Genomic DNA, 24,512 nt, shown 5'->3' with positions numbered 1-24,512 from the left:
TTATCTCAGCAAACATTGAAATCATGAGTTTATGGTAACGCTCACTAATTTCTAGTCTGCTTCAAAACAACACAATTATTTCGGAAATAATGTTCATATGCTTTGATTTAGTCTCATGTTGTGTAGATTTAAGGAGCCTAGTACTTGTCTTGTATGTTGTCAACAATGGACAAATCAAATGAAGAAAGCTCAATCTTCTCAACAATATTTATGGTTTGTATTGGGTGAATTATAAATAATACATAAACTAATAGAAAATACATATTCTTCTCTCTTAAAGTAACGTAAAGGCTGCATTGAAAACTACTAACTGATTTATGAAAACTGTATTGAACTGAATTGTCTTTAAATGCAGTTAATTCAGGTGTGAAGTGATGCCAATCAAAAAAAGTCACAATATAATATTCTTCTTGTTTTGGGGGTAATATAAATTTGTTTGCAGGGTCAAATGATGTTAAAAGCCCTCTCTGTTAACATTGCTGGGGTTATGATTAGTGGTGCTATTACCACATCATCACAACGCCTGCACAGACCCTCAACCAACTATTAGCCTAAAGCTGCTGTTTTCTGTCCAAATTCACCTATATCTTTAACCAGATCACACACATTGACTGAAAGCTCTGTGCTCTACTTTCTATAACTATAGATTATGCCCCTTTTTTCACCTCCATTATTAAACTATTTATAGCAACAACTGCGGTATTTCCTCCCACTTAGAAAATCTCCGCTATAAAGACACCCATTAAACAAATGCACAGTGAATGATGCAATGACGGAGGGCAGTTTCTTTTCTGCCTCACAACAAAGTTGTCAGAGAGCAATCAGTTCATGGCCAGTGTGAGCAGGAGTAATTTGTTACCCTGAACCGAATGGCATCAACACATTATTGACTAACACGTTAGATCCAAAATAAGTTAATGTGTTCGTGTGATATTTATTCACCTCCACCAACACCCGAGGAGCACTCAGCTCATGCTGAATGGTGGTTGCTTTAGGCTGCAAAGGAAGTTTAATTGAAGGAAGTGTTCAAACCAATCTTTCTGTTGTCCCTTGTATCACAGTTATATCATGACCACAAGGGGAATTCAAATATTGGATTGTTTTTCCCCTGTCATTCTGTCCAAGCTTCACCAGCTTTTTTAAGGCAAAATTAAACAATACGACATTTCACTTTTCCTTCTCATCATTTAGCTAAAACCAGACACTTGCAACCTTTTCTTGACTCTTATAATAACACATATAGACGGTTACTTGCACTCGTATGATATAAACCCCTTGTTTTATTAATAAAAATCTAATCGTAAATGATATAAAATGTAGTTATCAAATAGGAAGTTAGTCCATCAATTCATGTACCTAAAATCAAGGATTTAGGTGCTGCAGGTCCACCCTGAGGACAAGTTTTCTGTGTAAAATCATATTGTTGTCCTCTCTGTGTTATGAATCCCACTGTCAGTGTGAATCAGAAAGTTTTTTACTGCTACGTGGTTCCCCCACAGAGAGGCTTTCTCTCTTTTCGGGACTTGTTGTCACCAATGAGTTTGTCCGCTACAACAATAAGATGAACACATGAAGAAGAGACTGGCTGGGCTTTACTTCCTTTGTGTAAGAGTGTCCTTGCTCAGCCGTCTGCACACACAGACGCCTCCAGGAAGAGGCTATACGTTGGTCTCAAGGCCATTCATGTCAATGGTGCAGTGCTCTTTGCTCTTCTTCAGGTGCCTCGGAGGAATCGGAGGCTCCTTCCTCTCGGAAGGCGGCCGGACGCCCTCCTCCAGCTGCATCAGCCGGGCCACGTCGGAGGGGACGAGCTCGTGTTTGACCCCGGAAGAAGGGGGGCGGTAGTTGCCGTTGTTGTTGTGGCAGTTCATCAGAAGGGGGGTGTTCAGCACCGGTTTAGGCTCACAGATCAAAGGGACCTGGGGGTGGCCGAGAAAGGCGAATTAGGGAAGTGTAAGAAAAAAGTGCTGATATCTGTAAGGAACATAAAGTTGTATCCTTTTTCAGTATTAAAAGTAATTCCTTCCTCCACGTCTTTCACGGACTTAAAGGGAAGCTTTAATATTTGATGAAACAGAAATATGAGTAGATAATCTATACAGAATATGGAGTTATCACTTTAAGGAAGTAATATTCACAGCAAAGTTTTCAATAACAAATTAGGTTTGTGTCACATTGTGCAAATCTCTCTCCCTGTTATCTCTCTTTTTGCAGAGAAAGGAAGCTTAAATTAAAACTCACCCCGTCGCCTTCCTTCATGAAGTCTTTCCTGCAGATATGTGCCATGATGCCTGTTGCCAAAGCATCCCCCATTACGTTTACCATGGTGCGGAATCTGTCTCTGTAGAAGACAAAGACGTTCAAGAGAATGAGTTGAACTTAAACCATTTCTTTTGTAGAATATTTGACCAAAATGAGGGATGAAGAAGATGGGGCTCATGTGATATTATTGGTCCTGACACTCATGCTACTTACAATGCCCAATCTACTGCAATGATGAGAGTGATGTCATCAGTTGGCAACCCAACAGATGTTAGCACTATCACCATGGTGACCAGTCCAGCCTGTGGAATCCCGGCTGCACCGATACTGGCCGCAGTGGCTGTGATACTGGAGATTTAGAAACCCGATGTCCATTAGTAAACATGAGAGCTGTATGTAATGTAACAACTGAAGACATAATAATGGCAATGGACCTTCAACAGCTGCTTGTCGCAGGATGTCAGGAGAGACTGAGACACAAAGATAACAAGGACATGCTCTTTGTAATCCTACTTCTTTTCTTTTTTACAAAAACAAATCTCAAACCCTTAATTAAAAAATCATACAGAAAAAAAGAAGATACCAAACAGACCCAAAAGGGACTGTGATGGAGGGGGGAGGCTCAACAAGTTAAAACGGATAGGAACAAGGGATGGAGTGCATTGGACCACTTAGTGTCATCGTAAGGAACATCGTAGGTAACCATTGTTCATGGGTTTACCTCACCATGGTTTATTTGCTATAACCAAGTATACGTACGGAACAAACAGAAGTTTCTAAAAACAAAACCATTATCACAATTATTTGAAAGAGGTTACAATGACACCAAATTGTTGATATGGGGACAAAACCACCCACAAGGCTCCTTTTCTATCTGTATCCTCACACACTCAGCCGGTCCATCATTGCTTGCAGCAGTATCTTATTTTTCAATTTGAAGGGGAAAGTAGAGCCCTTACACTCCAGACTCAACGTAATGTCTTATTTGTCTGTTCTTGGAAAGGAATAGAAGAGAGGATGCCTGGTGTCATTAGTCAAACAATGTCTCCATAGCAACTCTTCAGCTCCAGACTACGTCTTCTCTGCTGGACACGACGAGCTCTATAATATACAGAGTGTGTGGAGAGTGAATTGTATGTGGGGTTACATCTAACATCTGGTGGCGATCCAGACGCTGTGGAGGAGATGATCTCAGTGCTCATTATGGGGAGAGAAGGCTGGGGGGGGTCAGAGGTCCGCCAGTGCCGCTACTTGGAGATGGTGGTTTAATGAGGCCACATGGCGCTTTTCAGAGGGAGATAAGCGGATATCTACAGTTGCTATGTTGAATTATATAGAAAACTCTATAGTTGCAAGTAGAGGGGATATTGACACATTTTATTTTGTTACTAGTGCTGGGAAAAGATGAAAAAATTTAACTTGATTCATAGCCTGTTTTTCTGTGATTTATGTGCAAAATCCATTAATACATTTAAATCACATGCTTTTATTTTAAAGTAATGTTATCAGAGCAATATAAGAGGCAATTGCAACGGCAAGTTCACATACAGTGTCTGAAACTGTTTTCTTCTTTTTTCTGAAGAGGTACCAGAATGAACATTAGTCTTTTATCAAAGAACAGCATAATGCTTAATGTGGCATATGGTCAGCAGAAAGGGTCCCTGTTGAAGTGAAGTAAAGTGGTTTAGCACAAAGAAATAATGTTTTAATCTGTAAATACTGTGGATTTCCTTGAATCTCAGTTCAAGAAAAAAACACTCAGCTCTCCTGGTTATTTGGGTAGATAGTGGGCTGCATCAACGCAAGGTTGTAGTACTTCAGGTTAGTAGTACTTTGGTGGTGCTTCCTGTTTGCAGTGGTTACAAATAGCTTTTCGTTTACCGACTCTGCCGTCTGGTAGAGATTTTAAACAAAAACCTTTCTCCATTTTCATGGTTAATGTGCGCAGCAGTGTTAAGCTCCTCTCAATGCAAAAAAAATCCTGTTAACGCATAATTGAGTCATTGTCAGCATTAATCGATTGCTACGTTATCGCGTTTATAACACCCCAACAAAAACAAAGCAAACAAAGACGACCAACATCAATACAATATTGTGTCCACTGAGGATAACTTCTACACTAGACCTGGTTTAAGGTTGATTCCCCGTTTTTGTTGTTCATGTCTTCTAGAAGAGGACGGACATAAGCAGTATTTTTATTATGTAGGACAACGTGTAACACAATGAGCCTCACTCCTTGACTCCGGAGTGGAGCCTGCCTTTAATCTTGGGCCATGTGCAACATGGGTTGTCTGTCATTTGGCCTATGAATTTATCAGTGTTAGGGTTAAAATACCTACCATCCGTACTTCAAAAATCCAAAAAGCCTTCTTAACACATCAATGAGCTTTAAGCAAAGTGCTGTTTCTGAAACAAGGCCAACCGTTTTGACTGTGCTTACGTGGATTGCTTGATAAAAGAATCTTGCTGAAAGTCTTCATAGATGCTTATAAAACAGCGTGTCCTGAACACGAAGGACCCTGAGATGCATCAACCTTGTATTTCCTCGCCCTTCTTCTCATCCGCCATGTTTAAAACTAGCATTGAGTCAGTTGTACATACATTTGTGCTGCAACTAATCAGTGTATTGTGCACATTTGAAAAAGTAATACATTATGCAAAATGTATATCTGCTCACCAGTTTAAAGGATTTAATGACCTTGATATTGATTTAACATCCCAATAATATCTTCCCCGCATTAATGAGCTTAGAGGAACAGCTGGTATACGGCACGATCCACTGACCTGATGGTGATGATCTGGCCAAAGTCCAGCTCGTAATTGTTAACTTGTGCGATAAATATTGCCGCCACGGCCTCGTAGAGAGCGGTGCCATCCATGTTGATGGTGGCGCCCACGGGGAGCACGAAGCGGATGATGCGGCGGTCAATGTGGTTGTTCTCTAAGAGGCACTTGAAGGTTATAGGCAATGTGGCAGAACTGAGGAAGACAGAGAACTCTGTCAACCGTCAGGCAAAACAAGAAAGACCATTACATAACAAAGTCATTATTTGTTCTGGGCATGTGTGGCGTGGGAAAGTGGTGTCTATTTGTTTGCTGTGGTATGAGAAACAGCAGGAACTCTTATAAGACATTCAGGATGCAGGTCATACTTCTACAAAGTGAATAAAGAACTTGGTGAATCTCCATGCACACTGCCCTCTACAGCTGGCTTCAACAAGGATTGATTGCTCAACATTTAATGGACCATGCCAAAACTAAATCATTATAAAATTACACAACCCTCATTGCCAAGGAGCCCTTTCCAAATAAAGCTGTTGGCTTCGAGGTTTTCAGTTTGTGGCTTTCCTGTGTTTCTCTATGTCGATAGAAAAGGAAAATACTCTAAAGTCTACCACAGCAAAAATGTTGTCCGCTAATGTGAATCAGACACAACATGCCTGATCACTATCAGTGTTTGCTAAATTCACTGGACGTCTGGTATAGAGAAGCTGTCCAAAATATCAACAAAATGTGCATGCAGATGGATGGGCGGCAGTCTAATTAAATGTGTGGAATGCTCCTTTGAATTTCCATCTCCTCCCACACACCAGATGTTTCCTTAGCTCACTAAAAACAAAAACTAATTTACTAAAGTTTGTTCTCCTTGTAGTCATTTCCCTTACCTGGAAGAAGTCGCCAGAGCAATGAGTAGGGCCTGCAAGATTCCCCGTATATAAACGATGGGGCTCTTTTTGGTGATGAAGAAGTACATGGAAGGCAGGATGAACAAGCCGTGCAACACCAGACCAAACACCACGGTAACGGCGTAGAAACCCAGCTTTTTCCCCATGGCTGAGGGGTCACTCATCTCCAGGATCTTACCGGCCACAAGGAACACGATGCCGAATGGGAAGTACCTGCCAGGACGAGGAGAAGTTAAAAGGGATGTAATGGTACACCAAGATTTGCTCATCTATAGACCGCTCTGCAGAAATGCTCTCTATTAGATGGTTTGCATGGATTCAGGGTTGACAGTAATGTTGGGATGATCTTTTGGTATCAGAGGTGGTTGGCGCTGCCGCGGCAGCTGTGGTGGCTCATTAAAGTTATGAGGTGATTTAAGCCCTGAGCATGACAATATGAAAACATGGTCCATCCTTTCCTTCATCTGAATCAAAGTATGTTCAGGTGTCGTATTACCATATAACAATAGCAACAATTCTAAGGACGGCCTCATTCAGGCTCTGGCAGAAGTTCACCAAGGCGCTGCCATTTGGTCCCATTCTTCCCAACATGATTCCTGTGGAAATAAACGACACCATTGTTAAAATGATGGACTGAAGCATATAATTTGGGTCGGATGAATTCTGCCTGGAGCCCCCACCCATTTTACCCATGGTAGCAGAAAATATAACAATTCCAAGGACGTTCATTCCGTCGCTCGTTCCTTCCCGAATGCGTACGAGCACATCAGGAGGTGGAGTCAGGTCAAGGGCAAAGTTCTGGACGTCGGTTCCATTATCGTCCTGGATGCCGTAAATGAGCGCTCGTCGCGTGGTGGACTCTGATTGGGCCTGACTCACCGTTGGCTTGGGTATCAAAGTGTACTCGCTGCTTGTTCGATACTGTTGCCAGGGATTAGAAACAAAATCAGAAAGAGACCTAAAACTTGTGTTTTAAAGCGACGTGTGATGCGCCATGTTTGTCTCACCTGCTGAAATGTGGCCTGGACCAAGTTAGACGGGAACATGTTGCTGTGAGGGAAAGATGCACATATATTAAAACCATTGGATTCCTTTTTTCCATTAGGTTAATACGTTTTAACATTAGTATGCTAGTCTATTATAATTAACATTATATGTTATTATATATGCTTCAAATGAATCACCGCAGTTTTCAGGGCAAACTGACATAATAAAGAGCAGGAGGCTGTAAGTACGACAAATGCAGCTTCCCTCTCGTTTAAAGGAGGATTGGGGCAGGAGATTTAATTATTCACAATTATAGAGATGACAAACAACAAAGACAAAGTAACTGTTCTGTTGTGACTCCAACATTTGAAAAATAGATAATAAATATAATGTATAACCCTCCCCTACAGCACCCCCTGTTTTAACAAACCAATTCCTGCTGAAATAAATATCTTGCTATTTCTGAATCTGGATGGAAGACTGAAAACAGTCAGCGGAAGAACTTTGTTTCGATCCAAGGAAGCATTTGATGAACTCTGGTGACTAAGCCGGATGTCTTTTAAAACCCGAAATGCAAGGAGAACACAACTGCCATTCCATGCCTTATACGTACTACGATCTTGAACTTCTCCTATTGTTGTGGCTGATTACATGTTTACCTTACAGCTGGATCGAAAGGGGATCTGCAAAGAAACTTCCCTTTTTTAAATGAATTAGATTCTTTTCTTTTTAACAACAGAGACCCACGGTAAAAAAAGTAAAATATTGACTGCAGATTGGTCTTGCCAACAGTTTGGAGCCAGTCCCATTGTTACGAGTTCATACTGACTTTTATACTCTGTGTAGTCTTAAGATCTCATACTGATCCTTTTCAGCCTTCCTATTCAGCCTTGCTCTCTAATTAGTCTCCTTGACTTAGAATCCCCCCATAGCTCCACCAACAGCATGAAATGACATGCTGGGATTAGACCTGCAGAGGCACAATGTATGACTACTGTTAATTGTCCTGGGTACTGATGCTGGGTCTGACAAACTGGGCAACATCTCATATAAAGAAGGATACATGTTTTTAGTCAACAATGAAGTCATCCCAGGATACGAGAACTGAAAAGCTTGAAACAACAAATTTTGTTTAATCCTGTCTCTGGATAAAATTAAAAATTGTCGGAAAAATTTGCTTTGGTGAGGGGTTATTACTCCAGTTTAGTTTGACGTTTATAATCAATTAGGCCTGATTATTGTGTGCCATCTTGTACACAGTACCAATTTATTCCAATATTGTTCATTGTTTATTCATGAACAGAACAGAATATTTCTTAGCTAAAATGGTATAACACAGATGAGCTCACAGATACGGTTTCCTGTCTGCAGTACTGGGCGCATACATCATGGACATCAAAGAATATAACATTATTTATGTCATATTGTTTTCCACATAGCATTTGTTGAACTACACCACAGCACTGTGCTGTTTGTCTAACACCTTATTTCAGAACATGCTGTCTGTAAAACATATAGGAATTTACGTTTTACACTTCTAATGAAACCCGTTTGTTGTGCTGTAACTTGGTTATTTATTATAGGGCCAAACCTCATCCACATATTCGGCCATGATGAAGCCCAACTCACCTCATACAGTTTACATTTCACAAAGAGCACAATATTTCCTGTGAGACAGTTGTATGTTGTTCTTCTTGTAGGGAACTAAACAACAACTAACCCTGATGATGTCATCAGCATTCATCCGTAGTAATCTGTGAGGGAAACCAGCACAACAAAACTGACCATGTGGAGTGTAAGAGACAATTAATAAATTGAGCAGGAATTCCCAGGCAGCTACTTTGGTGGTGCTAGGTGAACGTGATTGGTTCAGGCCCATGTTTGGGCGGGACCTCGATACGCTGCCCCACATTCACTACTTTACAGCTTCTTACTCGCAATGAAAAATCTCATGCGGGAAATGAGACGGTGTCCATCCATATTTGATGCCTATGGGTGGATCAATACAAACAACTAAAGTTTGGGTGTCTTCTGCTGTCCGTCATCAGTCAGTCAACTACTATACCGCTTATCTTCAAAGGGTCGCAGGGGGGCTGAAGTTTACATTTTTAAAGAGAAGCTCAATACTAAAGCTATAACAGCTAAAATAATTCCACTAACATCCCTGAACCTTTTTCTTCATGTCCTCTCCAGCACTTATTTGGACTCATAATCAGCACTGAATAATCAGTGCGTCCGCATACATATACCCATGTGTTCTGAACTGTGTATCTATGTGCACACTAAAGATCAATCTGTATCGCATCCCTTTGGCCGCCTTCTCTATGTCCTCCTCTTCAGAATTCACTGCAACAAGACAAACCCCTCGCAGAACAGAAATAATCAGTGTGAAGCTTTCAGCGGCAGTTTTTTTCAAAGTCTGCTGCCCCTGTAGCTCACTGCAGCCCTCCCAAGCCCCGTTTGTTAATTGCCCAGGGTGTGAAGGTACAGACTAATGACCCTCGTGTAGCCATTTATTAATGGCACCCCCATGACATCTTACATTTCACAAGGACCACTTTAAAAAACATTTCACAGAGCGGAACAGCGTGCACTCCATTTTTTACCATTTAAGTCTGACACAAAGCCCAATGTAATTGCCATGCTTTGACCATTGCTTGCATATGTTGCCATCATGAATGAGGAATCGGTTGTTGGTGGGGTGCACGTGTACAGTCAGATGGCGGTTATGCCGATCCTACCGGATGAGGTCCAGCAGAGCATCTGCTGAACTCATGATAGGCTTGCCGCTATCCTCAGAGTCCTCTTTCTGGGCTGCACCGCCCGGGTGGATGATGGAGACCATGATGATTCCCACTACCACGGCAACAAAGGTGGTCCACAGGTAATAGGACACTGTGATCAGACCGAGCCGACTGGAACACTTGGCGTCGAGGGCTGCCAGTCCTGACATCAAACTGGGGGAAGAACAATATTGGTTTAGGCCTGCTCTTTACTTCTTGTGAGGTGTAAACCCACATGTCTTCAACACGTCAACTATTCAGCAGATTGGCAACAACGATTTTTTGCGTCGTTGGACTAAACTAAGACCTAGCACTGAAATAACCTGCATATTCTTATGGAAAAAAAACATCTCACCATAAGGTCAATTTTCTGGAATTTTCAGAGCATTCAAATATCTTTTGGTGAAATTGTTTTGGCAACATTTGTTTCCAACGTCAATGTATGTATATATCTACCTACGGTTGAAATGCACTTATTGTAAAATAAAAGCATCAGCTAAATGTAATGTAATGTAATACATTGACCACCGAACATACATAATTCGCTGTATTGTTCAAAAGTGACTTTAAAGTGAATATCAGCCAGACATTCCTGGCTATGACAGTGCTGCTTTCTTCGATGTAACAAAGTGTCGATGTGTCCTCCAAACCAAGCAATGAACTTGTCCATTCCATCTGTAACAACATTTGGACAGTTTTTGAATTCGTTGTTTTTATCATAAAATGGTGCACTTCTGTGCCACTTTAATGGTGCAGGGTGCACTTTAGCGAATGCCTAATGCATATATTTATATATTTTGCTCTTCAGTGTGAGCACATATTTATTTTTCTCTCTCTCTTTTAGATCTGATGCTATGTAGAAGGAGGGCATAGCAAAATAAGAATTTCATTGTACAGAGTAACTCTCTTATACATATCCTCTCTTGATACTTAAATCCATATCACTGCCTCCCTACTTGTGCTTTTCAAAACTTTGTAAGAACTCTCAGAAATTGCTGACATTTTCAGACAAGGTGGAGACCATGAAACACTAACCTTTTGGTGGATGGTATTTGTAATCTTGATATTATAACCTTGGTTGTAATTATTCCTTTTTATGTAACAACCTCAAAAAAAAGGAGGGGCCATTACCTCCCGGATCTTTCAACATGACAAGCTGTTTGAATTTCCTATTTCCTTCTAAAAATGTTAAAGATATTCAATTATGTTCAGTAGGGCTACTGTAGGCCACCTCTCTCACAAATGTCTTCATATTCTTGTCCAGAAGTGGCACTAACAGCCAAATTGTCAAAGCCTCTACAGGGAATTATCAAACTGATCTTGTGGGTGCGCCGCCACTAACAGACGCCATTGTTTGCTGACCTCGGACCCGCCGCTGGTAGCATTGATTGGAAGGGATGTGATGGGTTGAAAATGAGGGCGACATCTGATTGGCTACATTTTAAAAAGATTTGTTGAGCTCGTCACATCAGGGGCGTCTCAAAAAACCCACACACAAATGCAGTGTGATCCACAAACAAATACATACACTAACAAATATGAATATTTGAATGAATAGTTTTGCACTTAGCACTTTTAGCATGAGGAATATCTGTTATCGAGATAACATGAGCCAGCAACAGAGGAATCTAATTTTATAGATGAACATCTTCTAAAGACATACTGTGTATTTTATTTTGGCACAGGTCAACCCTTTGTTTGTTTGCCGTTATGGAATTAACCTCTGCTCTTTTGTTATTTTTGCACATATTTGTCAAAGCAGATATCTTTTTTAGGTATTTATTAGTATTATTCATTCATCAAACTTCTTCAGCGCAACTCTCTACATCTTGACATTTCCAGAAGCTCCAAACATTGTATATATATCATAAATAACACAAATGCTAGCATTTGGCTGGCACTTTCCGACTGATCAAAATGAGACTTCATTCAAAGTAAAACAAGGGGATAATTGGCTTTCTTAGGGTATTGCATTGAGGTATTTGTATTTGCTTATTGTCTCCGGAGGCAAAACATTAGGACATTTTTAGGGCTAAACTGCTGCTTCAAATCCATTCGGTAACGCATTTGAATCATTCACACACTATGTGTCACGGTTTGGGTCTGCTTCTTGTCTTATTTTGTAGTTTTCATGTCTCTTGTGTTCCTGGGTATCTTCACTTCCTGCCTTGTCTTGTCTTCCCCCGTAATTGTCTGCCGTGCCTGATCGTTTCCACCTGTGTTCAATCACCTGCACCTCCCTTGTGTATTTAAGCCCTGTGAGTCTCTTGTCTTGTGTGGCGTCATTACATGTCGACCGTTCTGGACCATGTCAAGTAAGTCTTTTGTGTTTTCAAGTCCAGGTCCCTGTTTTTTTTTGTTGGTTTTGTTTTCTCCTCCTTCCCCCCCTTTTTGGTTGGAGCGATTTTGATTTTTGACAATTAAAGTCCTTTTATTTTTCAGCAAATACTCTAATACGCATCTGAGTCCTCCCTCCTTGCCCTCGCACCAGCCTGCCTGACACTATGACTGTGCGGCCTATGAAGAAGAGTGCTTTGACTCGCTTCAAATTCATATTTAACCTTTAGAGTTATCACCAGAAGGTCCACCAGAAGCCACATAGAGAGCAATGTAATTACAGAACCAAGCTGGCATCACATCAGTGTTAATGGTTTGAGGGATTTCTCTCGTCAATGTAAAGAGGCTTAATCCTCCACAGCTTTCATTCAGGACCAGAAGGTCACACACACACACAGCGATGAATAGATACTGAACCCATCCAACACAGCAGCTAGCTATAAGGAAAGGAATCCTTCCCAGAGATCGAGAAATACCAATTCTGCTCTTTGACTGGACTCCATTCAGTAGTGGACATCTTTCTAGGTGGAGGCCTACGTGCCTTCTGGACCTTGTGCATATAATGACTTTGTACATGTAATGACATCAGTCACTGGTTCTTCCATTCCTGCCTCCAAAGTATCAGAAGTCCTCTTGGTGGGCGAGTGGGGAAGTCGGAAGCACTTAGGGAGGGTTGAGCTCGTGCTCAAAAGTAATTTTGATTTTCATTTTGGTACAATTTCTGTTTTTTATGTATTTTATTATTCAATATTATACACTTTTACACTTTACAACTTTTTTTGTGCACTTGACATCTTAATGGTGTGAGGATTATAATGAACGGCAGACAGTCGCCCGTACCTGGACACAACGAGGGGGAGAATCAGCATCTTCAACATCCTCATTAGCAGCTCCCCGGGAAATTGGAAGTACTTCACCTCCTGCCAGGAGGAGAGGAGACGAAATTATAGTTGCAGGTCATTTGAAGAGTAGCAGCGAAACAAAAGGAACTGTTGTTCAAAGAGTAATTGAACAAGAAGAAGGAAGCATGAAGCGTCTCCAGTAAAAGACTGAAAACTGGCAATGAGGAGGCAAGAGACCACAACAACAATAAAGTTATGTGACAGACAAAATTGCTGATTTTTTAAATTTCGAAAAGGAGGTAAAGACAGACACTAATGTTTACATTCTGTTTACATCCTGACTGTAAATATTGCAAACTAAGAAAGGATCGACATGGACCAGGGTAGGAGAAGAACGTTTTTTACTCTCTACCGAGTAGTAAAAAGTACAAACTTTATTTGTAAAAAACCTGTCATCTGTTGACATTCAAATGAGCCATGGAATTGTTTGAACCTAACCACATTTCCATGGCATTTCAACATGTGGATGGCTTGTCCCGTAGTACTGTGCACCTGTACATAGACTGGAGATAGATGAGTCAAACAAGGTAATGAGTTTTGACCACAAGATTACTTTTGTTCTGTGAAACCAAAACCAAACTACTTAAGGCACATAGCCAACCTTACTCATATAAAAAACAGACTTGTTTCAGCCTTAAACTCCATGTTTGACCTAAATTGAACAAAGCAGTTGTGCAACTTACACATAACCAAGTAGTATTGTTGGCATGCCGAGGAGTCCTGACGAAGTGACTGTACAGCCAAACAACAATTATTATCCTCTATCCATACCTAACCCTAACTTGAAAAGAAAAGCAGCATCTAAAAGTCACGTGGCGTGCTTCCAAGGCCCAAGAGTTTTAGGTGACATGTTTGGCGGAAGCATTCGGATCTCACAGGCTTTGTGTGTATTTGTGTCAGTGTCCGCTGGGCTTAACCCAACACTGGCATCCACCCGGCACAGCTCTGAACAGCTGTTCTCCACCAGCTGTGCTGCTCCATCAGCCTGCAGCCAGACCTCAGATGTGCACCCGTTTAGTCCCTCCCAACTCGTCTCTGGGGTTTCACTGTGTTTTGGGGATATCTGCACTTTAAAGCATACTCGTTCTTTGGAAATGACAACAGTTCATGGGGAGAAAGATGTTGGGCAATTACATTGGCTGCCAAGTGAACCAATGTGCCACATGAAAGATAGTAGTAGAAAGAAAGTAAACAATGTAGGCATAAATAAATTAAAGTAATAAGGTGGGTCACACACCGTATTAATCATTTATTTATGCCTACATTGTTACTTTTGGTTATGATGGTCATTTTTTTGTGCCCTGGACTGATGAAGATTATCATGTCAGCCCTATAAGGATCTACTGAATGAATTGAGATGAAATGTTTATTCCGGAGCTTTGGCCAGAAGGGTCATTTGTCTATTATGAGCTGGGCGGGACGGGCGCTATCGGGTCAAAGCCTGCACTTGCTGTGGGGGCAATGCGTTTGCCTGCTGGTGCTATGGGCAATCACTTACCCCGCTAACTCATAATCCCCTTTTTGTCATGGAATTGTTATGGGCGGCATGTGAACCAAAGCGCAGGGGATGAAGCTCGCTGCATGGTTGTTTAAAACCTTTGGGAGAACAATACAATACATAATATATATATATATATACAGGAGACTCTTTCAATGATTACTTTCACAGGGCTAGGGAGGCTGACCTGGGCATGGGAATAGTCCCACGGAGGACGCCAGGTGGACTTTTTGTTGTATGGAAGGAAAAACTTGACTCATGTAGAAATGTGGTCTGGGCTGGTTTTGACACCCCCATAGCAAGACAGTTTACCCACAATGGTAATTTATTTATTGACCTTAATGTCACCATACACCCTACGAGTGCAATCACAATGAGGAAAAAAACTCTTGCCTTCATCAATTTCTTTATTCAAGATAATACGTCTTGCAGAATATATATCATTCAGGATTTGAATGCTGATATCTCACAAACTTGCCAAACATATGGCTCAATTCTATCAGGAAATTAACTATATATTGTCGAGGAAAGTGTTTTTGCCTACAGATAACTATGGCTGGAACAACAGCTGATGCACATGCTTCATTAGGATGCATGGGCATTAACAACCGAGCATATACATTATGTTACCTTGATGAATGTTAAACATCTAATGGGTTAGGGTGGATTTCTGCTCCATGTATAATGATATTAAGATTACGATAGTAACTGCGCTGTAGGAAGGCAGTATGCCCAACTATAAGCACAAAAACCAATTAAAAAACAGATCGCAGAAAGGCCTGTGCTTGTGCACAAGAAGCTCACTAGTAAATAAGTATGCTGTTTGCTTCCTTTGAAAGGCCAAGACGAAAGAAGTCACAGTTCGTAAGAAATATCCTTTCCCATGTACTTTTGATGGAATTTTAGGGATAGACAATGATGCTTAGTTGTGTTTATTAAAGCAATAAGGTACGAGAGGCAGTACTTTATCTTCAATAATGTAACAGTTCGAGGGTGTAGTTAGGCCCACAGGCAGCGGAGGGCCAGCAACCCTCGAACATTGTTACATTATTGAAGATAAAGTACTGCCGGAAGTACCTTATTGCTTTTATAACACGGTTACCAGAGAAATTATAAATAACTGCCTTTTCAGCACAAAATAGTTGTAGCCATCAAACGTTTTGTATGGCATTTCATCAGTCGAGAGGAAAAATAGTCCCTGTAAGTGCATGTAAAAGGCATTGGGTCCCGCACCATCTCATTCATTCACATCGCTCATGACGTCCACCTTGCGAAAGCAGGCATGGCCTTAAAACGATTATTTGCAGGATTTCAGGGGGGTTTTCCGCCAATCGCAAAAGCTAAAAGCTAAAATGTCAGCTAACGGCCGCACGAAATCTAACCAGTGATATGGAACGCTGGGGTCAATGTGAATAGCAACTGTAGTGTATATTATCGTTTAATAATGTACCCCTCGTGACTCACTCTCAGCCAATCAGAGGGCTGCATTTCACCTACCTGTGTTACAATGTGGCTTTGACCATATTACTGCTGACCACCCTAAATCTGCTAGTCCAAAGTTTAGCTCCTCTCCCTGTCTTTTGTTTTACTAGCTGCATGTCTGTTATGTTGGTGCAAGTCATTAATGAGAGAGCTATAATGAGAGAGCTATAATGAGAGAGCTAAGTATGTAGCCAAAATATTTCCATCGCATTGTCCAAAATACGGTCAAACAATTGTGTTTTTGAAGCCAAACAGCCCTAACCATTTATTATAAACAGATGAGGAGGCTAAACTCATCTGTTCTTATGTTTTATTATCGATTAGTATGTGCTTTTGATCAGGGTAATGAGAGACTTAAGTCAAAGAGTTGTCCCAAATACACAATGAGAACTCTGGCGTGCTGGTATGCCCACCAGAATATGCAAAGAAAGTGGGTGTGTATGTAGAGCTCTCTCTTTGTAAGGTATGCTATACGATGTGTTCATAAAAAAGGTTTACCTCATGAACAATAACAAAGTCAGGGCCTAGATGTTAAAAAGTGCTAAAAGTTTTTACTTTCTCACTACAAAAAAAATTAAAAAGTCGACAGCCCTGAAACTAAATAAGTTACAAAGAATAAAACAAAGGTGGATGAGTCCACCTGGTAAACAGCTCTTGGGAAGGGCTACACTCGCACCCACTGGGTGAAAATCTGTGTCAATCTCAGCATGGCCCCGCTAAACGTCTAAACTTAAATCCAGTGAGATTTTAAGTAAGCCAGTTATAAAGAGTACATATTCAAATAAGGGCCTTTAAGACATCCTATAGCTTTCTTTCATTGTTGCATTGAGATAACGTTTTTCTGGTTGAAAGTAAGGCTCAAGTCCCAAATCAAACCTCACAGATTCCAGCGTTGATCTTTGTCCTCAAGCAATGTCAGGTGGACTCTCCTCTATCCATCACCTTGGTCTATGTATCAAAATTAGATAATTTTTTGTTGAACCGGAAACCTCCAACTGCCGCAAATTCCAATATTATAGCTGTCTTTGTTTATTTTATTACAAAAGCTAGAATTAAGTAAGGTAACCCTACAGTTTGATTTCTTTACCACCACCAAGGTGGGATCAGAAAGAGGAAACCACAGTGTCTACAAAGTTGAGGGCAGTATTGATCTGATCATTGATACATTTATAGAGCGAATGAAGGGAGTGTTTGGTTAGGGGTGTCAGGGGAGTTTGACGGTGGGCACAGCAGGAGCATAATGACAGCTAAAGAGCTTTTCTTTTGGGCATTAAGCAGAGAGAGCTTAGTTTCCTGTATGAGAGCAGGATCAGCACTCAGCCACCAGAGCAGGTTCGTCTCCTCATCTTGTACACATGCGTGTGGGTCGGTGTGTGTGTTGTTGGCCTGCGTGTGTGTGTTTTAGGGTTTTAGGGGTATTGGGTGGTAAATGGTGGCATGAAATGAGCTACTGGAATATAACAAAATGAAACCACTGGTACAGAAGTTACACAATTACCAAGAATTTAAATATTGAACATTAAAAAATATATAGAAGAAAGTAGAATTATTGTTTAAATAACTCACAGTGCTCAATTGACCTTTTGCCAAGCCCCGTCCAGCCTATCAGAGCAATCATAGAGCCCAGATACATAAGCTGCTGATTTAGGGAGCATTGTGGTATGCATTGGTAAATAAACTTGAAGACAAGCGCCCTTTAAAATCAGCCAATACCGTAAACAAGTAAAAGAGCAGAGTGGTAGCTACCGGTGGAAGGGAGTACATTTACTCAAGTATAGCGTCATAGCACAATGTGGAGGAAATAGTACCTCGATTGACTATTTAAATATTGCAGTATTTTATACATTTTTCTGGCCAAATATGTTTTACTTGACTACATTTATATACAGTCAATTTTAAGATGTTATGCATTTGGTTTTGCTGGACCAGTTTATAAAGTATAACACATTATTACAGTTTAAACTAACCACATAGGAAGCAGAGATTGCAGGATTACGCCTTAAATATTTATCATACATCAAAAATAATAACCCAATAAAACTGGCATGGCCCAATCTGCCTGATGAGTGCATTTTGCTGCATTTGCTTTTAAGATTTAACTTAAGTATTAATGTTAATGTTAATGTTTTTGTTAAACGTGGCATTTGGACAGTATGGTTTTACCTGAAATGATTTGAATAAATCTTCCATCACAGACGGTAGTAAGACAGTAGGAGACAAGCTAAAGTCAGACCCACTAATGCTGTCTCTGCTTATGTAATCCGTGTTATAAATCTGTGACGGACTTCAGCGTCATGCAGAGAGATGAATGTTTGAGGTTTTCAGGCACATTTGACAGTCAATACAACTCAGGACCAATGAGCATTGGGTCTCAGGTGGAGGCTACACAACTCTTTGACAAAAGTGGACTTTGACTTCAGCCACCCTGTGCCAACAAGAGAACCATCCTCCATTCTATGATGGCAAGTGTTACTCATTTCCAACCACTTGACAAAATAATGTCTCTACAATTCAATACCCATTGGAGTTGTCCTTATTGGGAATATGTTGCAAGTACACAAATAACTACGGATCCAAGCAGATTATATAGTATAACATATTTACTACTTTCAATTTTTAACTTTCAAATTTAAAAAAATACAAATGACAATCTTCCCCTGTTCAGGCTACTAGTGTCACAGGTGCACTTTTCACTTGCAGGTCTCATGCAGCAGACATGCTCTTGTTTTAAGCTGTGCAGCGTGTGCACAGGCTCCTCACAGCTCACTGTTCACTCCTAATGTTGACACTTCAATGCGCCCTGTGACCTGTTAGTCCTGCAGTGTGTTTAGGTCCATCAGCTGTTAGCCCTGTTAGTTTATTAGTCCTGGTTACTGTTAGCTGTATTAGCGAAGTCAAATGTTGGCTCTACTCCCAAGGAGAATATGAGGCTGTATGTTCAGATTTTTCCAACCGGCCGTCATTAGTTCACAAACAATTGAAATAAGCCAGGGTTATTTCAACAGCAAAATACAAACGCAACCAATGGGAAGCATGCGGGGGGAGCATCGTCATGTTTTAAATGAAATAGTTAAATTATTTATTTGAATTATCTCAGTTTCCATCAACCATTATATCAAAGTGACAGTCTAGATTTAAGTAGCTATAACACAAGAACAAGCTGTAACTCATTTATTTGCTCTGTGATTTAAGGGCTGTTTAAAAAACTTTTTGCTCTTGGAGATAGAGGACTTTTTGTTTGTATCAATTAGCTCATCTTCACAGTATTTTTAGACGTTTAAATAGGCAGAGGGAGAGCAAATTGCATTCAAATTCCTGACTTGGTGGGTCTGTCATAACCTCTACATTGGGTCAGCGCAGATGTAACAATGGTGACAAGGATTCCTTTAGGAGGACAATCTTCTACCCCATTGTGGACACCATACTTAGAGAGTTAGACAGGCGCTTCTCCAAAGACAATTGTGAAATAATGAGATGAATACAAGCTTTGGACCCCAAAAGCAGATGTTTCCTTCAAGAGGAAGCAGTCTTCCACCTGGGAGAAATTTATGAAAGTGACTCTGAAGATCTCAGTCATGAACTCCACCAGACAAGGAGGCTTTTGCAAAGGAAACAGCAAAGTGGAATGCCGAACTTGTCCGGTATTGTTGAACTTGCAGTGTTCCTTGAACCTCATAAGGATGTTTTTCACAAGCTTTTTCGTCTGTGCAAGATAGCCATAGCCCTCCCGGTAGGCAGTGCTGCATGTGAGCGCAGCTTCTCAGCTCTTAAACTCATCAAGACCCATTTGCACAGATGACAGACTGAGCAACCTGGGTGCTCTCAGCATTGAGGCTAGAAGAGCAAAGTCACTTGACATGGACAAATTTATTAAACTTTTTGCTACCAATCACCAAAACAGGCAAATTCATCTGATAAGATGGATGAACCCTGAATTTGTCTAATGGTCTTGTTTCTGTGTTGTTAAGGTTTGCTTGGTTTATGTTACAACTGTTTATGTACAATTTGCACAAGTTACATTATGAAGAAGCACCTTAACCCTTTAGTTATATTTGGTCTGGTTGCATTGCATTGGACTTTAAGTCTTGTCTTGTGGTCTTGGCCCTATGTGAAAGCATTTTCAAGCAGCAGAATGAGCAAAAGCAAGAACTAGCTACCTCTATTGCACTTTGTTACTATTATTAGAATCCTCTATTGTTCATGAGAGTTTAAAGGTTTACATAACATTACTTCATAGTATATACTTTGTTTGGAGTTAAGATTTGTTTGGTTTTTGTTACAATAGTTTATGTATATGTAACGGATTGTATATAGGTTCTGTTAAACTGCTGCTTAAATGGGGACAGCGCCGTCTACCATGGCCACCCCACACTAGCTTTGTGTCCCATCTTGGCCACCCCAGTAAAAATGTTCTGGATACGCCACTGCTTCTGTTGTGTGTCGAACAGAATACAACACACATATCACGCTTCTTTTACAAGGTCAGCTTGAGCAGAACAAGTATAGAAAACTTTTCCACTGAAACAGGATAGAACTTTTTTGAATCTCAAGCACCACTACTGGTTTCCTACCGTTCAGATTTAATTGGTCTGCTAATGCGCCTTTTAGCAAATAACTACTTCAGGTGGGACAGAAAAGCACAAAGAAATCTTTTCTGGTTGCTGAGGGAGAACATCCACAACAATCCAATAATCTTTGCAAACGTGTTGTTTGGATTCTGTTAAAGCATAAATCTGGTCCAACTTTTCAATAACATGCTGAGACATTCAGTTACTTTGGCAGAATTCTAAAAATACCTTATAACGATTAGGTATTAGCTTTCACAAAATAAAACATGAATTGGATGCTCTTCCGACTAGCATTAGTCAAGCACTGTGGAATCCCAAACAACATTGTCTTAAAGGAGAACTCTGTTATTGGAGAAAGATATGTGTCATTGGTGACTCTCTTTGAGGGAGTTTGTTTTACAAACTGGGCGCACATTGTTTGAAAGAGACAGCTTTTGTTGATCTAAAAATGACTCGCAACAAGTCAAATGTAGGATGTGGATTTTTGGAGCTTAAGATGTGACACTAAATATAATTGTCCTAATGATATTAATCAATTTGGGAAGCTTCCCAGTAAGTTTCCTTTTCACCTGTAGTGTGTTCAAAATGCATTCTCCCAATACAAAGATCCTTTTGTCATAGATTGATTATAATAATAATAATTCTCCCCAGTTACACAAACACCAAACTTTACAAGGATTTGTTTATACAACACGATTTATGAAAAATTAAAAAAATATATTAGTCTGAAATAGAATAGTCAGTGGCTCTTCTGGAAATGCTTGAAAATGACCACCTAGTTACTAATGTCATGCAAAATGCCAAATAGTTAGTGTACTGATAGCAGGCAGCTTTACAATTTGATAGAAACATCTATGGAATTGTAAAGCTCCCTCATCTTATGCCATATAAAGGAATAAAGGACAGAATGCTTTCTTTGTCTAGTCTGTTTCTGCCAAGTCCTCCTGTATGGAAGTAAATCTGTGTCATCGGGGGGTGAAATAAAAAGGTGATTGAATTTCTAGCACTGAATATTTGTGGGTTGAAATAATGTATCTGAATGTTTTTCAACATTAAAATACTGCAAAAAATTCAACCTATAAAAAAATACTGTTAAAATATTCAGCCGCAAAAATTCAGCCGTGAGACACCAACATCCGGGACACTAAGGAAGAGCAATCATTCTAGATTCAAGATCAGGAGCGTGCGTCAAGCTAAAGGAGCGAGCACCCAAAACACCTTCGGCTTCGGATTGTAGCCATGTCCAATAATAACGGGGCTTTAACTCTTCTTCATGTCATCAGTGTGGTTTGTGTCTGTAAGATTCCGTAATAGACAGCTGACATTTGTACATTAACAGACTGTATTGGACATGAACTAAGCGGAAGTTAAATGAGAGCGTACAGCCACTCAGAATACGCCTGTTCTAGCTTTGAATTCATTTAATGATGCTGAGATCCGTGATTTCTTTTGCGGCTGAATATTTTAACAGTGATTTTTTTTAGGTTTAATTTTTTGCAGTATTTGAATGTTGAAAAACATTCAGATACATTATTTCAAAACATAGATATTCAGTGCTAGAAATTCAATCACCTTTTTATTTCAACCCCCGATGACACAGATTTACTTCCATACTCCTGCACTTCAACAGCTGTTTGTTTTAGTTTGTCTTACTCTTCCGCTTGAATCTTTTGGTCTTATGATTTACTTGTCAAAGGAGTTTTGGCCTTGTGATTTGGGAAAGGTTTACAGAATGATGCACACCAGGAGTTTTGCAAACTTAGTAATAGAAGTGGTTTGTCACTGCTCATTTATTTGAGTACACTAATGAGGTCCATTTCAACTGCTTTTTAATAAAAACTACTTTTTATATTCATGTTGTGTTGCAACAAAACATAGATAACTCTGGTTTTCAATTGAAGTAATAATTAAACTGATTTTTTCTGACCGGGAAATTTGCATTTGATTCTGCCGACGCACTACTGTAATCCTGATTTATGTCATAGATTAATCCGAATATTCCTGTTTTTGTGCGGAAACTGTTCAGCAGGTTGTTTCATTTTTCAATTCATATTCAGTTTTTTTTTGTTAAACTTACCCTTTGTCTGCAAACACACACATACATGCAAACACACACATACACACACACACACACACGCACACACGCACGCACACATACACACACATGCACTACTCTCTCTCCATCCCACCCTAAAACACAAAGGGATCAGGCCTCTATATAAATTGTCTGAAACATAAAGGTCTGTGCCTCGATCATGTGTACTTCGCCATCATACAGACAGGTACTCATTTCATTGATTGGATTGTAATCCCCTATTGTGAGAGTCATAGGCTATTTTTAGACCTTTTTCGGAATATGACAGAGCTTTAGGCGGAGGGGGTGATGGGTTTAGAAAAGGCTACATTTTGTTTTTGGAACCCCTCCACAAAGCTGCTGGGATGTATTTGGAGCAACGTGCCATGGCCGTGTCACGTATGAGCTTCTGTGTGTTGACTCTTTGCTGGTTGGTTTGGTTTGTAGCTTAGTTTTGTGCATTGCTGTTTTCACACAACACACTACACTGCATGAGCCTCCAACTGGAGCTAAACTCACCTTGTCTACTTCTGCTCATCTCAAAGGTCTGAGGGAGACTGGTAACACTGCTCACAACACTTGGCTAAGTTGTCGTTCTGGATGTAACCACTTAGCTTGCTGTACAGAATAATGTACCTTTGGAAGTTTCCCTTTTACGCTTATAAACTGCTGTGCTCAAGGGTATTTCTAGGTAGGCAGTGGCCATAGGCAAACTAGCCTCCGCCACCTGGCTATAATGAAGGTCTTAACAATATTTGGCTTGTTTTGTTTTCTTATAATTGATTATCATCCATCTAATGTAAACCATTAGATCTTGTTTTTCTAAGAATTTGTTATTAATAGATATAGATTGCTGTGATATGAACTTTAATTGGTGGAAAATATTAAGTATATACAAGCATTTTTAAGTAATTCATAACACTGAACATGACAATATATTACCTAAATGTAAAATTCTATTTCCACAGTGTGAAATGAATTGAAATGATGTACTTCCTGAATGTTCCCCTTCCAAACACATTTACACAATGATTATTTGTTTAATGCCAGCTATGATGTCGGGTAAAGTGATGTGGTATGTACTATGCTCCTCCACTGTTCATGGGGGGCTCCACCTTGGAGCCCCCCATGAACAGTGGAGGAGCATAGTACATGATTAATGGACATGATTAATGGGGCAGATAACATTCTGCTGCACAAATGTTTTTTTTCTTTGCTATTTTTCACTTTTCTCGCATCTTTGCTGTTTTTTGTGAAGTATTTTTAGATTTTGAACTACAGTTGCCTCTAACTGTTATTTAAGTGAAAGCATGAAAGAAGGTTAGAGGCATTATTTACCTGTTGAAACTTCCAGTAAAAGACATAAAAGACACAAAAGGTTCTCAAACAGATGAAAAGGTGAAATCTTAAGGTCTGCACCCTTTATGTAAAATATTAATCTCATAAATGCAGTGCTGCAGGAAAAAGTATTTTTCATCTGAAATGTATTGGAGCAGAAGTGGCATTAAATGGATAAACTCAACTGAAGAACTATGCGTGGGGCTCCACATTGATTAAAGATCCACATCTGCTTGCATGACGTCATACTGGGTCAAGGGGAGGAGACCAACCGACCTGCTCTGTGAGGCGTCGCGTCCTCAGGAAGAATCCCAAAAGACACCCAATGACCACAGCCAGCACCGACATGATGAGGAGCCCATTCTGTTTGCAGACGTTCTTCACCCTCAACCACACTGCATCCAAAGCCATCTCGAGTCAGCTGTCCTGCGTCCTATCTGCGGCCCATAAATGTTTCTGACCCAAAGCCTAAAATCCCTGTGTGATGATGAAAACCTGAGCAAAAAAAATAATAAAAAAGAACAACAACAACTGAAGAAATATCCAGTCTTCTGTGGTGTTTTATTGGACCTTCAGCCTCAGCATCCCTCTGGTT

General features: G+C 40.2%; 1 protein-coding gene across 1 annotated transcript; it reads right to left on the bottom strand.

Annotated features, from left to right (window-relative positions):
- Positions 1–105: 105 nt before the first annotated feature.
- slc1a7b (solute carrier family 1 member 7b) lies at positions 106–24,512 on the bottom strand. The gene is made up of 11 exons (XM_037470028.2): positions 24,194–24,512; positions 12,896–12,975; positions 9,677–9,892; positions 6,956–6,998; positions 6,638–6,869; positions 6,445–6,544; positions 5,928–6,161; positions 5,047–5,241; positions 2,476–2,610; positions 2,242–2,341; positions 106–1,919 (listed from the first exon to the last, which is right to left on the bottom strand). Exons 1-11 carry the CDS (start codon positions 24,326–24,328, stop codon positions 1,659–1,661), a joined length of 1,731 nt encoding a protein of 576 aa, XP_037325925.2. The 5' UTR covers positions 24,329–24,512; the 3' UTR covers positions 106–1,658.

This window comes from Pungitius pungitius, chromosome 7, assembly GCF_949316345.1.
Source record: "Pungitius pungitius chromosome 7, fPunPun2.1, whole genome shotgun sequence".
NCBI classification, from domain to species: domain Eukaryota; kingdom Metazoa; phylum Chordata; class Actinopteri; order Perciformes; family Gasterosteidae; genus Pungitius; species Pungitius pungitius.
Note: the sequence above shows the minus strand (reverse complement) of the source record. Positions and strands in the feature narration are given on the sequence as shown.